We start from the raw sequence: 18,506 nt of genomic DNA, 5'->3' as shown, positions 1-18,506 counted from the left end.
CCTAATGCTCCCTTGAAAACAGACACGCCCCCGCGCTTCCTCGCGTCTCAACGCTCTGTTTGCCTGCATCTCGCCTGTCAAGTTGTGTTCTAGCATTTAGCCCCTTTTTTCCCTTGTAATCCCTGGTACCCTTCTTCCATCCTTTCTGGTTCCCCCTTTTTTTTTCCCTAGTGCTGGACTTTTCCAGGATTCTTCCTGGAACAATTGAACGTACCCGAGCCCCGGCACCACCTCGACCGGGAGTCGCGGAGCTCTCTCTGAAGCCCAGCAGACTGGATTCAGAAGACTCCAGAGCGTACCTTTACAAGGCACGCTCATCCAGGAAAAAGAAACCTGTGCACTCAAAGAAGAAATCCACAAGAAGCAAACAGGTGAGTCACAAATCCGAGGACTCAGATTTTGACAATATGTAGCACGCCCAGTACCCGTTTTCTTCAGTTCTGTTTTTTCGCACTTAACGCTTCGGATACAGTATGCTTTGTTTCTTGTGAAGAAAATCTTTGAGTAAATCTTCAACTAAATCTTTCATCTTTGTGTGAATTCGATAGAATGGCTTCGTCGTCAGCGTCTTCCACTCCCAAGTCGGGTTTCAAGAAATGCTGTCACTGTGGTGCACAGATGTCACCAATGGACCCCAATAGGATATGTCTGTGGTGTATGGGATTCACTCATCCATCAACGGAGTGCGAGGACTGCCTGTCCGTGACGTTGAAAGCCCTGAGAGAGCGCAGACAAGACCCTTGCTTGCGTCAGGTAGGACCCAAAACACCCCTTCGACTCTGTCGAAAAAACTTCAGACGAGTCGAACTGTTTTTCGCCACAAGAAGAAAACACAATCCCGATTGCGTAGTGGTTCCCACCACTCATCATCGAGACATGGATAGAAACTGCGCCATAGATTGCCATCTTCCTCGTCTTCCAGTTCCTCCCTGGAACAGGTCATTTGCCCCACTAAATCTGCCTCACCAGCCCAGTGGGAAGATTTTAGATTGAAAATGTTAAAGGTTTTCGAGAACGCTGCCGTGTCCCCCTCAACGACACCCAAAAGCCATGCTCCGGTCAAAATACCTCATAAGCTTAAAAGCTGTGCGTCTTGCCCAAATCAACAGAGCTAATCCAAATCTCTCTGATCGCTGCTGGCGAGGCTGCACCACCCCCGGCTCACTATTTCACATGATTTGGGCCTGCCCAAAGGCAGAGGCATACTGGAGGGAAGTGATTAAACACATCAAAGACATCACTGGACTCACCATTCCTTGGGATCCGGGGATCGTTCTCCTAGGGGAAACAGGGGGCGGGTTATTACCAATCTCAGGTCACATTCCTCGTTTGTGTGCGCATTTACTCCTCGCAGCAAAAATTGCCATGGCCCGTCTGTGGAAACACAAGGAAGGACCCTCAGTAGCATTATGGTGGTCCAAATGTTGGGACATTGCGGTGGCGGAAAAGGTGACTGCTATCCGAAATAATTCATTCACCAAAACCATGAACATCTGGGATCCTTTCATGGACTATGCAACTAGATTCCTGGCATTGTCCAGAAGGCCACCACTCACCGGATGGCTACAAAGCAGCCCCCTCTATTGACCAGCCCATAGTCTTCATTTATAGTCACCTTACCTACAGCTGCCGATATATCGACCAAGACCAAACAAAGTATCGGACAATGGAGTTCTGGCTAACATCAACTAATCCCTCATCATCCCTATGATCCTCTATTACTGAAATGTTGCGATTAATGATCACCATGCTGTCGTTGATATTTTGTTGATTTGTACAACCTAATAAAATGTTGTTATGAAAAAAAAAAAGCTGTGTCTTGGGACCCGGCAGGCAAGACTCTTCGAGAGCGATCGAAGGATACCTCGAATCGAGGAAAAGACACCTCGAGGACTGAGTCGTCAACGTCATTGATGCCGAAAGACTCAACATTGATGCCACCTCACCTGATGTAGAATTTGGCAGGGCAGACCCTGGGGTCCATGCAGATGTTACTTATAGACAATTGATGTCAAGAGTAATGGAATGCATAGGTTGGTCTAGACCGACCCCAGTCTTTGAACAGGATTATTTAACTGACATTTTGGACAGGGGACCCCAAGAGGACCCAATTTTGCCAACATGCAGCATTGCAAAAGCGTGTGGCTGCTAACTGGGAGGCTCCTGAAGTTAATCCGGCTGTCAACAAGAAGCTGACTTCGAAATATAGGGTTTCAAGTTCTGATCCATTTTACTTGTCAAAACACTCAATGCAAGAGAGCCTGGTGGTTCATGCTGCCACCTCAACAAGTAGACAAAATGCCTACCCTACAATCCCTCCGGATAGGGATAGGCGTTACGACGCCCTGGCCCAAAAGGTTTTTCGGATGGTAGTATGGCCCTGAAATTGGCTAATGCCACATGGGCGTTGGCAAGGTTTACTCACACCCTTTGGGAGTGCATATCCATGGCAGCTGACCATATCCCTGAAGGCGAAGAGCGAGACAGGTTTTTAAACACAGTAAATGATGGGAAAGATGCAATGTGCGAATCCCCCCAGACTGGTCTCGACTCTGCTGACTGTATCAGCAGAGCTATGGCGGCGAGTACAGTTGCGTACAGATTTGCCTAATTGAGAAAGTCTGGATTTGCCCCAGACATAAAAGCCAGACTTCTCAACATGCCCTTTGACGGCACTCCTTTATTCGGTTGCAAGACTGATGAGTTTGGAGAAGCTACAAACTTATAAGGCAGCAGCCAAATCACTTGGTGCTGCAATCCGCCAACCTCCAAACCACCCCACGGGTACACCTTGAAGGGGTAGGTCCTTTTGTCACTACTCCACATTTAGAAGGGGCAGAGGACAGCCAGCTCAAAGAGGCCAGAGAAGTTTCCCCCGTGGTTAACGTGGAAGTAGTACTAAGACCGCATCGGCTACCTTACCATCAGCCACTGCGTCAGCCGCCCCAAAACCTCTCAGAGGACTTGGTCCACAAGACTGCAGTGGGAGGCAGATTTTCACAGCATCTGACAGAATGGCAGGCTATTACTTCAGATGCTTGGGCTTTGGGAACAGTTGCCCACGGTTACTGCCTTCCCTTTCTGAAAAAAAGCCTGGACTGCTTCAGGCCTCTATATGGCCGCTATGTTCCACACGCCTTCCCACATCTCTCTGACCCAGATCAGACTTTCTTTGATAATTTGCTTAGTAGGTTCGGCTCCGGCAGAGTCCTCTAACTCAGTGTTCCCTCTTCGGCAGCCATCTCGGATCCCATCCTCAACGTGCTTTTCATTCACACTGGAGGATTCTGAGTGGCTTGACGATGGAAAAGAATCTTTTGAAATCGAAGATGGCCGCGTCTAGGAACTTGCCATTGTAGGAAACACTGTCAAGATTATAGATTGTAAATAGAATGATGTGGAAACCTTTACTGTCGAAGGCGCCACCGGTGGCAGGATATTTAGCGTCAGAGAGGCTGTTGTCTACGTCATTGGAGCAGACGGTAAACAAGATGCTGGCATACCTTTAGCACTCTGGTCCATAAACATTGAGCGATTCACGGGATGGTTGCTGCAAGGTTGAGATGCCGGAGGGGGCCTCTCTTTGGGTCAGAGATGGTCTTTTAAGAGCCTCCATTCCCAGAACTGGAGAATTTGGCTTTTTGGGAAGGATTGCCTATTCCCACTCAGTCTTGGCTCTGGCTCTCTCCCGCTTAGCTTTAGTTTGCATGTCCCTCCCTGTTCAAGTATTCTATAAGACATCTTTTGATTAATGGGACACTTTTGAACTGAATGGGTTTTTTATGCACAAAGTGAATTTTAATATTAAAAAAGCTCCACAGAATCTTAGAGGGTGTGTTCCTTAAAGCAACAGTGTTTTCCTGTCTGGTTTATGTAACAAACGACCTCTCTAGCACCTATCCAACCACTATTCCTTCTGTGGTTACACTTTTATTAGAGTACCCTATGCAAGGAATCTGCCCGCATGTGCTGCGAATAGGGGACAACTAAGTTGCAGCTGTCCAGGTAGCTTTATTCATTGTATAATGATTTACTGGTTAATGAAACTGGTCAATGAATGCTTTTCATTTATTTTACAAAGTGTTCTCTACATTAAAAATATGTTCCAAGATCTCGCCCCCAGAGTGGAGCAGCCATTCAGTGTTTAAGAATATCAATGAAGATCCCAAGATGAACCTTATCTTTATTTTAAAATTCAGAACGGGGCCATCTCTCTTTAGCCAAAATAACCTTTTATGTTTAACCTGAACAGTGGGGAAGTGTCCTTAATTCTTCTTACGGAATGTGGGCATGCTTAGAACTCCTTGTTTGGAAATTGATGTGGCATGCACAGGCTGGCGTATTGCCCTTTGTGGTAACACTTCAGGGACATGCACATAGTTATTTGACTCCACCTGCTGAGGTATTGTTTTCTCTAGGATATTGGCTGATGGTCTGGATCCTGTAACAGGGTCACGCAATCGCTAATGCCTCGAGTGAGTAGCTGGCCAGCTAGAGGAGTCAACGTTTTTCTTTTTTATTGGCAACTTAAAATCGAATTGTGGGAATGGGAAAAGAAGTCAAGTTACAAGCTACAAGCCAGCATAAAAAGTCACGCATCCCTTCAGTTATTCACATGCACGCAACACACTATAATTTGCCATGTGTCAATTATCACTTGTCAATGGAGAGTGGAAGTGTACATTCTGTGGCCAGTTGTGCTGAGACAGGCTGTTATTTGTACACTTAGTTGCATAGCTTTCGGTGGCACTGTAGTCCAGCTCCTTGTTTGCCTGTTTGCATATGCTAAGGTTGATTATTGAATTGGTATATCTTTAAACCGCAAGGTTAACCCTACCAATTTTTATATATGGTCTTTATTGAACAATAGGCATGACATTTCTACCAGAAATGTCGTTCGTAGGTAGCGGTAATGATGTTAAAGGCATTCCCTGGGCATCATGCCTTTACAGTAAGGGGTGGATGACTGAGTGAAAGGGCAACAGTTGAGGATACCTAAACTAGGACAAGTACTAGTGATGGACGTAAATAGGGTAACCTACTGGGGGTTAGTGCATTGAGATGTGATCAATATGCATATTTACACATTTATTACAGAAAGGACATAATCGGGTGGGATATACTAGAGCCAATTGGAGAGCGAGTGCATTCCAAGGACTATGTCATTGGTTAGTTTTAAATATATCTTACGTCTTGTCTCACACAATTCTAAGGATTGTCTGGCTTTGATGTCAAGGCCAGGTGAGGTCATTTCATTGATGTGGGTCGGAAAGATCAGAAGTCAGAGGAGGCCCTAGAGGGTGTGGACAGGGTGGTTGATGACGAGGGGAGGATTGCAACGTTTTATAGGGAGAGTAAAGCCAGAGAAGCAGTCAGCAAAGGGTCGGGGGAGGCAAGAGCAAGTATACATTTGGAGAAGATTATTAGAAATTTAAAAGGAGATCATTTTTGTGTGGCAAACTATCCAATGGTTTTTCGATGTGCAAAGGTGGGGGCAGGAGAGTGGTAGGTTGAAAAAGGTATATGTAGCGAAGGTGACAGAAACAGAGGAGGGGGGAAGAACAATGGGAAGGCTCGACCAATAGTAAAGCTTACTAAGCACAAGGGAAGAGATTTGCATTTTGATTGTTTGGTAGGTGGAGTGGCGGTCGATTTTCCTCACATTGAGAAGGTTAATTCTCACAGCAATTGCCATGAAGAACTGTTTGAATCTTAGGTTGCTGTCAAAGATGACCCCCAAGGTTGTGAACCTTGGGTGAAGGAGTGGGAGGGCTAAGAAGAAAAGGAGATGGATGATGGTAAGTTAGCATGTGGAGGCATTTAGCATTTGGCAGCAAAGAGACATCAAATGGCTGTCAGGAAGTTGGTGATATACGTTCAGAGATGATGTGGGTGAAGGAGGGAAATGAGAAAGATCTGATTATCATTAGTAAAGAGGTGATAATGAAGGGAGAGAATGAGATGAATTTGGTGTAACGAGTGAAGAGTGGGCCAAGGGTGAATCCGTGGGTGACATCCAGAGGAAGTGGAGTGGGCCGGGAAGGGGTGTTGGAGTTCTTTGGGATAGAACAGGAGTCATTGGAGAGATGAGGCACCCAATCGACTGTGGTATCCTTGAAGGCAAGGGAGGAGATGGTTAGCAGAAACTAAGACTGTGGAGTGGTCAAATAGAATGAGGATGCAGAAGAGGATTCGGTGGTGAGAAAGTTGGAGATGTTAATGAAAGCAGTTTCAGTGTAGTGTTTGTGATCCCCTACAGGCATGTTTTAGGAGCAGAGGGAGTAATTCTCAAAGTAGTTCCCAATGTGGTTGAAGATTACTCTGTTGAGGATTTTAAAGTGGTTAGGCAAGAATGATATAGTTCGATAGAATGAGGGGTTGCTCGCGTCGGCAATGGGTGTCTGGATTGTGGACATGAACGTGGCTTCCTTATAGCAAGCAGCAAGGAGTTCTGTGGAGAAGGAGAAATCAGAGACAGGAAAGGTTGGAAGCCGTTACTAGTGCAAGTTCTTTAGTTAAGGTGCAAAAAGTGGTCATTGTAAGAACAGGATGGGCTAGCATAGCAGAAAATAGTAGGGAGCTCAGTGGGGGAGGTGTGAGAAGTGGGATAGCGATGAGGGTGATGGTAGTAGAAGATGAAATTAAAGGAAGTTGGAAGAAGGGACAGGTGGGTGGTCAGTGTTTTAAATGTTGTGAGATTGTAGAAATAGGAGGTAAAGTCATTGTCGGAGAGAGAAAGTGAAAGGGAGTGTTTTCTTCAGGTATGCTGAAAATAGTCAGGGGAAAATAGTCTGGAGGATCTTCGAACGTATGCAGGGGCCTGAGAAGAGAGATGATGCAAGGCATGTAGATTAGGAGGATTTGGCAGTGGAGCAAAAGTGAGGGAAATGAGGGGAAGGAGAGTCATTTGTAGGCATTGCAGAAAAAGAAAGAGAGCTATTCTTAAGTCAGGAAAGAAGTTAGAGACACATGGTTATCTTCAGCTGTTTAATGGCTGCAGAAGATCCATTGTAGATGTTGGGGCAAGAGGGGGGTAAAGGAGCAGCAGGATAGTGATTGTCAAAGGAGCTAGAAAAATGCACCTCTACACAGCCTTTGTAGATCCTCGGGGAGCATTCAATGCGATTCCATGCAAAAAATGCGGGGAATCCCTGATAAAACCTGGCATCCTGTATTCCCTGTTTACAGCCATAATTGAGCTATACATAGAGATAATGAGGCTGTCGTAAAATGGTGCTTGGGTGGGGCCATAATAGCTGCATTTAAGGTTGAAAATGTTGTCGGACAGGACTGTCTTGGCACTGACCCTGTTCAGTCTTTATATCAATGGTGTCATAAATACTTCGTTGAATGTAGTGACGGGTGCCACAAAATTAGGCTGGGATAAATACCCTGTGTTCTTTGCCTATGACCCAGTGCTGATTTCGTTGACTCCGGCTAGGCACAAAAAAACCAATGGAAACCTTTGCCTAATTTTATGGTGACATGGGCTTGCTAGTAAACAAATCCAAAACCATGGTATTTGAGTCCACCATGAGAAAGTGTACCCATTTGAGACCACAAATTGGGGGATAGCCCAATTAATTAAGTGAAGACATTTGATTACTCGGGAATTAGATTTATTGATGCAGGCAAATGGTCGAAGCAGGTGGACTCAAATATCTTGAGTAGGTATAGTGCAGCTACTGCTAAATTTATGAGAGATCATGGGGTAGGTGCTGTCAAGCCGCCCCTTAATAGTTTGCCATGGTGCAATCACATAAAATTGTCATTGGTCAGTTTTGGTTTTGACGATTACTGGACAAGATCAGCTGTAGTAACAGATTCGCAATAGAGCTTTAGAGTACACCATTACCTAAACTGTGCACCACCCTAGTCCCCTATCCACATCGGACTGTAAATCATCCCAGTGACACGAACCATACTTGTATTATGTAAAACCAAAAGGTGCATGTTCATTTTTCTTTTAAGCTCTGGTCTGGCAAGTTACCGCTGGCTACCCTCACTTACTAATGGGGCTTAACACCAGCAGATTCCTGTCCGTGTTGCTTTGGCACCAGAGAGACTGACATTCGTTTCTCAATGCTATATCTAAAACCAAGATTTAATGCAGCTAGAATTTGCAACATCACTATGGCTGTAAGAGAACTGACAATGTTGCATTTGTTCATGCTGTGGCGACCTTTCTTTCGTTCATGGATTTTTAGGCAAGAATTGAGCAGCACCAATTATACATTTTTTGCATAACTTTTTTTTCCCTTACATATTTTGATGAGATGCGTTTTAATATTTTAATCTGTGCTATTTGTTGTATAATGCTTTATTACCCCATGTTATCATGTGTTAAACATTTATTATACCGCACATTGACTAATATTGTGTAAGATGTGAACTATTGTGCAAGTTATGGCTTTCACCGAAAATAAAATAGGATGAAAAAAATGTGACTGTGGTGGGGGGCAGGTTAGGGAAACGGATGAAGTGAATAAGTGAGTGGGCAGAGTGAGGGAGGACAAGATGCAAAGAGTTAGGTGTAGAGGATAGAAAGAGGAGATCAAGGGAGTTACAGTGGGTGTGGGTTAACCAGGGGAGTAGTCTGAGAGCCTGTAGTCAAGCTGTAGTTGGTGTGCCATGGTAATGTTGAAGAGATCGACTCGCCTCACCAAAAGGTACCTCCGCTGCAATTTGGGTAGGAGGACTAGTTCTGAGAAGAGATTAAGGGTACCAGGTGGGCAGTAGATGTGGATGATGAGAACTGTGGGAGCAAGAAGCTGGAGAGAAATATGCTTGAATGAAAAGGCAGTAAAGTCAGAGGGGATGATGGTGTGCTCTTGCTAATCATGAGGCCAATAGCCCCACCACTGTTTTAAGCAAGGCGAAGGGAGTGAGAAAAGCTTTAGATAAAAAAAAAGAAAATCAGTATGGAGGGCTACCAAAGTGGCAATGTTTTGGGACAAGATCTGGGTTTCGGTTACATCATTGAAGACATTTTAGGGTGGTTGAAGTGGTTCGTAAAGAAAGGTTCGTTGGTGAGGGATTGGGCATTCCAGAGGCTCAGAGTGAGGTCAATAGATAGGACGGGGCAAAGAGGTTTCTGTGGGCTAATGGAAGATGGACAGCGTTAATGAGGTTGGAGTGGGCAGCGTATAAGGGAGAGGTGTGACTAGTGTGCCATTTGAAGGCAGCGTGGAAGATGGGGAAGGGGTGCTAGTGGAGGATGGGGGAGAACTGGGACAAGACATGTGGGTAGGTGGAGGCCCTGAGAGGGAAAGAGTAGACAATTAAGAAGAGAAGTAGGAAAGGCATGATGTTGACCTGGGGATGGATCAGATGAAGCATGGGAGTGTAATGTACTGTTGGTCCTTTGACTTAACAGCTGGTATATAATCAAAGAGTAGAAGCAGTGCTGATAGGTCAGTAGCAACAAACAATTAATTGAGAATTAGATATTGTAAAGCTGGCTGCGACAAATGCCCAATTGAAAATGAGATGCATTACAGTGAGTGCAACATTAAATTCAGAATTACATTAAAGCAAGGGTGGTCACTAAGGCAGTGCGTTACGGGTACAATTTTAATGGTGGTTGAATAGGCAAAGTAGGTTTGCAGTAGAGGCGGAGGGGGCAAGACATCCAGTTTGTCTTGCCCAAGATTATGTTCATATGTTTTGAGGTCCTCATTTAACTGGCGAGGGCTCTAAAACCTAGGGACAACCTGGGCTGGGACTTAAAATACAGTGACATCTAGTAACATCTACTGTTAAAATGTCCACCACAGGTATTGTAATGCTTGTATAAGCTTGTGCCTTATAAAATTCCAAAACTGACATGAATGACCAGATTTAAATTTGCATGGACAGGCATAGGTTTAGGCAGATGCTCAAATGCACCCATAACAGCTCAAGCTGGGCTCGAGTGCTTTTGAGGAAGTGCCCTGTCTGACCATCTCCTTTCCCTGCTCTCTCCCATTCCTTTTTCATCACTACAGACGGGACAGAGTATGGTCTTAACGAGGCAGACATGGAGGCATCCATTGCCACAGTGACCAGCATGGCCCAGCAGATTGGGGCTGATCTCATCCTGCTCCGTGAACATCAAGAGGCAGGCGGAAGAGTGCAAGACTACCTTGTTCGCAAGCATGTGGGTGAAAATGATTTCTTAGAAGTTAGGTGAGTAATGGGGAAAGGGTTGGAGGGAAGGAGGTAATGTCTCTTTCATTGTGGACTGCTGAGTGATGGAATATTGTGTAAATGAGTTACTGTGATGGACCAGCCCAGCACACACACTGGGGTTGGCATAACAATTCCTCTCTGCTTTCCTCTGTTCTGCCATAATTAGGAGCACTACCCGTTGCACATCAATATTATAGTTTCTACTGTGGAAATAAACCAAGTCCACACAATAAATTTGGAAAGGGTAGCAAGAGGCAGATTATATTTCGATGCAATAACCTGTAGCATGTCCCTTTCAAAACTGACTGCACCAACACCCCGTGACCCCCAATGAATAGAGTAGTAACATTTAAACACTTTTTGGCGCTGACAGAAAGGGCCTATTACCTGAGTGGTCTTGTGAACTGGTACAACTTCTTGCAAAATGCATTACCTCACTTTGGGAGCAAATCTGCTTGTCCATCCTCACTGATGCTTACATTTGTTAGTCTCCCTCCAGTTGGCATATATCTCCTGGAAAAGTCGCATCTCGGAGGTAACCTTGAGGGTCACCTGCCACCGTCTCCGATGCATGGCATCCTGGGCTATTCCATCTACAAATACTAGTTCTGCCTTAGTCTTGCATCATGGTGCCAAATGTCTGCTCTGTACCGCAAACTAATGTTTAAAAATATACCAAGCTTTCCACCGAGGATGTTGCATAAACTTTGCATCCTTACTGAGAACAATGACCAACCTCAAGATTCCTTATCTGCCACAAATCCACTCACAAAGTAATGCATCTTGACCTACTTCAATTGCTTTGAATCTTTGCTGATGCAGTAGACCCCAGAGAGACAAACGGGACACACCCAAAACACAGTACAAAACCCATAAAGGTAATTTAAAGGATTTGTAAAACACCTGTAAATATGAAGGGACAAACCGTATCCATGCGCTGAATATTTTAAAAGCATCTATAAGGCTATTTATGTACAATATTGTGTAACCAATGTATATATGAAATGTGCTTTTGTAATTGACTTAATGTAGGTATTCGTAATTATTTAAGCGGTATACAGTGTTTATATCGAAAATGATATACCAAATCACTTATATATCTAAACATATACCTTGAAAACCCATATATCGAATGTGTTTATGGTGGGGGGTAAATGGTTAATGTTTTTGGGGAAACGGTCGGGATGGGTGTTTAGGAGTTGGAAACCGGGGATGGGTGGCACCCCACAAAATGTTAAATAAATAAAACAATTCAATATTCAGGTTTATGTTTCAATATATAAGTATTTCGGTATATAATACCTTGGTATAAAGACATGTAACCGATTTAAGCATTGCTTTTAACCAAGGGAAGGTGTATCATTAAATCCAAATACGTTCTGTAGAGGAAGAAAACCTCAAACTTAAATCCACCATGGCACCATCACAAACCAGTGGGGGCTTCTTGCGACATATAACAGCAGCCAGTCAAAGGCTGGAGCCTTGTGCCCCCTTCAAAGGAAATGCCACTTCAGAAAAGCCCAAGCCCCAGGGAGGATGGGGTCCGGACCAAGGAACCCTAAGGCAGTCTATACAGCACTCATAGACATGTGGTCAGTAGCAGCTGCAGGGGTGACTCTACGAGACACAAGTAATATAATCTAGAAATTCCTGATCCATTCGGCATTGATGGCCAGAGCCCCCAGTTAAATCATTCTAAGAAACTTCAAAGTAAACTCAGTTTGAGACCTACATGTGACCAAAACAGACAGCTTACCAGGAATAATGTTCCACACCTAGTCAAGGTCATGTTGGACCCACTTTGGTATAGCTGATCGTGCCAGCATGCAGCACCCACATTTAGCTGAGTCAATTTCAGAAGAATCTGGACAACAGTCTGGTTTAAAGCGGAAAATTGAGACATTTGGTTACATTACTGTTTCGAGAAGCGTTTCCCTAGCACCAAACTCATCCAAAATGTGACATTTAGCATACTATGGAAGGAAACATTGCTAATACTGGCCAAGCATAGGACTCGGGAGAGATCCACAAATAACGCACACTGCAGAACCATAGAGATCACACAGGACATTGAAATAAACATTGCAGAAGCTCCCCCTTAACATTGCAGAAGCTCCCCCCTTGTTGTCCCCCATGACAGCCATTCTCAGCAGACTGAGGCTAGGAAATCTGTTTTCAATTTCCATTCAGGGCTGCTGGAAAGGGCCGGTGGGTGTGCATATGCAATCTCCAAGCTGTTGGGAAACAAGTTCACTATTTTCTACTCTGCCCCCACACCGAAGTCTCAGAAAAGAGGTTGTAATGCCCATGAATCCCAGAAACCAAGATCTGGAATGTCAAACCGACCCAAGTACACATGCTTTATACCTCTGAAGAAAGGACTGCCTGCATGTCCGCAAAAAGCTCATGCAGTGACAGGAACGCCCCAAAACTGAAGGAAGTACTAGAGCCAAAGGGTAATATGTAACTCATGTGGCTCTTTTCTGTCAACGCCCCATCTCTTAAGTCCCCAAACACACAAATTGTAGTTGGCAGGGCTAATTTACCAATGGTCATTGAAAACATATGGTTGGTTGGTAATGAAGGGGCGTTCATCCAGTGAAGAAGGCACAGTGGGACAATATGTTGGCGAGTGCTGGGGGGTGAACTTCCTCATGCTATTTCTGCCCTACCATTGCATTTCTACTACCCACTTCTTTCCCCATGTCGACCTTGGCATGACCCATAACCATGTGTGAGACCCTGACACTTGATGCTTTGGCTATGCGACAGATATCCTGTAGGTAACCTGATTTTTTTTTGCCGGATGACTCACTGCTTCCATCACAACCTGCTTGTCACCAAAAGACTGTTGGACATCTATAACACACTCTCACTGAAGTGTGAGCATAGGTAGACCAAAAACTTGGACCTTGGAAGGCCTGAAATGTTAGGAAAAAAACACATTCCTGAGTACTCTGTTTCTATAAAACTGACATTCCCTATCAAGGGTTATTCAGAATGATCAATTTCCTTTTCCACTACGACCATTCCAGAGCATATTTTTCCAGGCCCGTGAGCTGCTCCACTGTAGTCTGTCCCGCCAGGGAGTTTGAGCTTCCTTGGCCTTTGTATAAGGTGTTTATTTCAATGTTGCCCTGTTTTATCTCTAGTCATTGACAACAAAGTTGGAACAACTTCCCTGCAAATTGAGAGAACGCTCTTATGGCTCTGCTCCTTCTGGCCATCTACACAAGTATGTTTGTCCTTGTACAACTTGCCAAACCTAGTCTGGCCCCTTTTTACGTAAGGTTTTCAGAAATAGGGTATAGGATAATCTAGGATGTAGCGCTGGTGTGATGGGTAATGTGAATAGCTTGCAGCATAGAATACAAAATGTTATTCATGCCTAAATGTCTATTCACATTTTTCAAGAGATAGAATTTCAGTATCCTGCTGCGATTAGCTTTCTCTATTTAAAATAGTAATTAATATTTATATTGTTTCAAGGATGGAGTGGATGGAACTGGTGGGGCGGAGTGGATGGAACGGGTGGAGCGGAGTGGATGGAACGGGTGGATGGAAAGGATAGAATGAATGGAGTGGATATATCTCTGTATCTCGTATATATGCTATGTATATGCTATCTACCTGTATCCCCATGTTATCTGTATCACATGTTTACCCTATCCATCCTGTCGCTTTATATACGTATGCGGCTATGTACGCCCCCTGTCCTGCTCTCGTGCTTGCTCGCAGGTGCTTTACCGATCAGCACCATATCACACTACTATGCTTACTCTCTCCTATACACCATCATTTAACTAGAACACAGCTATACTATGACACATTCAGCCTAGCTGTTCTCTTACTAACATGACCCCACAAACACCTCATCATCCTAATAAAACACAGCTAGCTGAGCACATACCGGCTAGTTTAGGCATCTCTTCAGGCCTAACGCAGCCAAAACTCAGTCTGGTTGTCCACCCCCCAGACTGAACACATGCAACTGATTTCCACAGCACCCCACCTACCGTTAAGAAGCAGCTATCATGCAACAACCACACCAGCTGCACTCGTATCCCGTGCGCCCACGCACCATACGACACACACTCTCTACTGACGTGAACTGCGGGTCCCGAGGGCGTTCAACCTACCAGCGCTTTGAGGTCATACCAATGATACATAAGGCGCTATATAAATGCCAATTAACATAAGTTAAGATTGAGAAATTATGACTCGTCTATGGATTCAATGTCCGTAGATATAGATTTAAAAAAATGGTCAACCAATTATACACAAATGCAAGCCTCACATGTGTTTCACTCACAAGCTTCTTCGGGCAGTGAATATTGACAAAATAAAACTGTTTGGTACAAAGTATCATTATTTACCAATCGTGTTTCATACAAGTGGTGCTTATTTACATATTTAGATTTTTGTAGAAAAAAAAGTTGAATAGCTTATTTGTTTGAAAAAAGTAAATGCCACCGCTTTGTTGAAAATATAAGAAAAACAAGAACGCCAAATATAAGAAATAAGACTATTCGATATGATAAATTGACAGAAGAAAAAACAAAAAACTCAGAAAGTTGCTATGGTGAAGTGTAATTGTCTGAGAATGCCCTTATTATAATGAGCAACATAAAATCATGATGAAAAAGTAACATTTCTCAAAATAAACGGTAAGATGATAAAGGGAAAACCAGGTTGTATGTTTGATATTAAGCTTAAATTGGAGTTGAAATATTTAAATTTAGATGTACTGTTATGCAGGCTACGATTTTAATTTGAGTGAATTGAAAATAAAAATGACGTGGAGTGGACGTAGAGTGACAGTCCTGCCCTGCTAGAGAGGACTGCACGCCTTTCCTACCTGCTCTCACCTGTTCCTGAGTCTTTTTACCATTGTTGTGCTGGTGGGTGGACCCACAGTACAAAAGATCATTTGAGCCGCGGAGCGGCCGCGGAGTGGACGTAGAGTGACAGTCCTGCAGTCCTGGCAGGCAGGGCAGCCAGAGCCAGGGCCGCCATGGATTCCCCTCCCCTCCTGGAAGACGACGATGGACGATGTCTTCGCAGCGCCGGTCTAAAAACGCTTGCAACAGTCTCTACACCGACAAAAAAAATAATAACTTTGCAAGAGATAACCAACACAATGATGGACCAGCCATCTCGCACAAGACCAAAAGGGAGACCCAAGGTTACCAAATTGCCGAATACACTATCACCAAAAACCACCTGCATCGACCACACAAACATGGAGCAGTCGGTTGCTGCGGTGGGGCCGGGCAGAGAGGAGCCTGGTGTCGATGCGCCTGCCCCAGGCTGGCTTCCCACTCGCCTGCCGGAATCGTCTCCCGGAGGGGATTCGGCGCCGGCGAAGGTTGGTGAGGAGGCGAGGGGGCGGACGCATTCGCTGACGAGATGCGGAGACGATGTAGTCGGAAAAGCTCCAGTGGGAGGTTCTCCCCCGCCAGGCGTTCCTGGCTTCGACCGCAGCCTCCCGCCTCCGGCAGTTATCGAACTAACCCTCGGGGAGGAGGAGGAACGGGGAGTGGAGGAGGTGGTGGTCGAGCAGGTCCGTACGCTCCCTCCAGAGACAGCCCGGATCCCCGAGCCTCGAGAAAGAGGGGGGGGCGGCGAGACCCATGTGGAGACTGTGAGGGGGGTCGAGCACGTCCAGCAAGTGTCGGCCTCTCTCATTGACATCCAACAACTAGACTTTGCCCAGAAGGCGGACGAAGCTCTGCCCTTGGCAACCACTACCGAAGTTCAGGCTCTGATCCACGCTGAGCCGAGTACAGGACCATTGCCATCTCCGGGGGATGTAAGCCAAGAAACAGATGAAACCTGGTCATCAAACAACAGAAAACGCCAAAGACCTGCACAGCCCCACAAAGCTGGGAACGTTTCTAACAGAAATAGCATAAAAAAAACGAAAAAAGGGCAACAAACCAAAGGAAAAGGCCCAACCCAGAAAAAAATTACAAACACAAACGATAATGCCATTAACTTGAGAAATTTCTTCAACCTTCGGCCACCCCTCATCAACGCTGGAAGGGCCGAACTTACTGACCTGGAAATCCTAGAAGCCCTGAACGACTGCTTGCCGGCCTCTAAACAAAGACGGATTGAATATCCTACACCGCAGGTTCCAACTAATACGGGAAAGGCAGCTTGCGGTATTACTGAAGTGATTAAGGAGCTGACGCCCCGTATCGAAAACATCCTAAGCCCCCAAAAATTGATGCCCCAGAGGACAGTGCCACTTCATGGGGAGCAAGAGCTGGCTGAGGACCCAGAGAGTCCTCGTATAATCCAAGAGATCGCAAATGGATCCTCGATCTCGAAGGAAACCGATCAGCCTCTACCTGCATTGCTGGAAACCCAAGAAAAGAGTGACGGCCAAACAAAGGGCCAAGAGACATTGCTGACGAAAGAAGACACCCACGAAACCACAACTATAGACACTGCCAAAGAGCCCTTGGAAAGCACGCAAACCAAGATGACGCAAAAGGTCAGTCTTCAGTTAAATGGCACTCCATCATGCAAACAAAAAACCAACGGCTCAATTCTTAACAACGATCAAGTACTTTGTGATCTCACAATGGCGCACGAACCTTGCAGGAAACCGACAGAAGGCATCCAGCTACAACGCCCGTCTCAAACGGGTTCTCTGTCAGACTGGCATACTCCTTCAACAAAAGAGCGGGCACCGCTGCCCGTGGAACAACCTCTAAGCACTCCTACGTCATATAATCTGGACGTACCGACAATAATGTCAACAGTGTCAATAGCTCTCTGTCCATTCATGAAGCTATACGAAGGTATAAGCGACACATTGAAAGATCACACGTCAATCCAAGCATCATTACTGACAAAATTGCATTTCTTGGAAGCCTACATCATAGCGCAGGAAAACAACAAAGCAAGCAAAGCACAAACGAGGTCTCTGGGCGCAGCGGGGACGGGGCTAGTCCAGGCCCTAAACAGTCCGCTTTGCAAAGAAGTTGGCTCTCAAACAGCTCTCACGATAGACCTAACGGGGAGCACAACTGCGCCATCATCAATAACAAAAGTCAACGCCAAAGGGGGACAAATGTCTGTGAGGAGTGAAATCTGTCCAGTATTAGAGCCAGTATTCGTATTACAAAAAAAAACGAGCAAAGGGTCATCTAAAGAAAACGGAAAGCCAAAAAATAGACTAGGGGAAAAAACACCGTCAACGGCCCCAGCGTCACTAGCAAATAAAATCGAAATCTTGAGAGCAAACAAGTCACCAAAGACAATAGAAGAATTTATGCAAGAGGACTTGATAAACTTGAGTACCTACTGCGATGACGAAGTCCTGCAGGAAAAAAGGAGTGAAACAACAAGCACAGACTCAGCGATAGTTGAGCCTCGAAAAGTTGAAAACCAACGCAAACTCAATAATAAAGAAGAAAACGTCCATAAACCCTACAAAAATAGAAGACCTGAGAGTGTAAGAACAGAGTCATCAACCTCAACTCCTCGACACTCAGAAAACCTATGTAAACACAACAAAGAAGGAAAAAAAGTTCATAGGACGGAGCACGAAGACGAAAACTCCAGAAACGGAAACCGAAAAGAAGCCATAAAGGACAACAAAGTTGGAAATGCAGCAAGCTCTTTGAGGAAGCAATACAAGAGGCGGGACAGATCGTCCCGCGGCCAGACAACACCAAAAAGACACAAAACACCGGCAAAGGTAAGGCCAGCATACGATGGGCCTCTTAAACTCCATTATGTCTCAAAAACAGAAAAGTATAATAAAGCTCAAGTCCAAAGAGAGATGACAAGATGGATAATGAAATTAGAACAGATTGAGGGAAATGACGACGAAATCACCTTAAACCGAGGGGGTGTACTCGCTTTGTTTAGCTACATTCCGTCATTAGCCCAAATAAGATCCGAAGACCTACTAATTGTGGACCCGAGTCATAGACGGAAAAAGGCAGTGGCTCATCTGTACATTGCCTCAAGGACCATTAAACGTCAACTGGAAAGCGACTCTACCAATCTGCTCAAAATGGGATACGATCTAACGGAATCAACGAGAGAAGTCACCTCAAGGGCCGGCGCAGTCTTGCCCCGGCAAAAGCCAGCTCGGAGCCAGAACCGAGACAAAGAGGCCATAAACCACCTACAAAATCAAAAGGGGAAAGACGTGGACCTCTGCAAGGAAGCAAAAAAACGGAGTAGTACTGAAAATACTTGCCCTCGGAAACCTTCATTCCATCCATTAGAAGACTACTACGACAGGTCACTAGTAAGGAACAGAAAGCATTGTGAAAGTGACCACTCGTCCTCAAACAGACTCGCTACTAAAG

General features: G+C 45.1%; 1 protein-coding gene across 2 annotated transcripts in view; it reads left to right on the top strand.

Moving 5' to 3' along the window:
- The window catches only part of GTPBP1 (GTP binding protein 1), a 743,996-nt gene that overhangs the window by 242,223 nt on the left and 483,267 nt on the right, over nucleotides 1-18,506 (top strand). For both annotated transcript variants that reach the window (XM_069652964.1, XM_069652965.1), the window contains exon 3: nucleotides 9,987-10,167. In XM_069652964.1, the coding sequence (XP_069509065.1) occupies nucleotides 9,987-10,167 (181 nt within the window). The remainder of the gene's footprint in view (nucleotides 1-9,986; nucleotides 10,168-18,506) is intronic.

This window comes from Ambystoma mexicanum, chromosome 3q, assembly GCF_040938575.1.
Source record: "Ambystoma mexicanum isolate Mex_15411 chromosome 3q, UKY_AmexF1_1, whole genome shotgun sequence".
NCBI lineage: Eukaryota > Metazoa > Chordata > Amphibia > Caudata > Ambystomatidae > Ambystoma > Ambystoma mexicanum.
The sequence above is the reverse complement of the archived record's forward strand: the minus strand, read 5'-3'. Positions and strand labels throughout refer to the sequence as shown.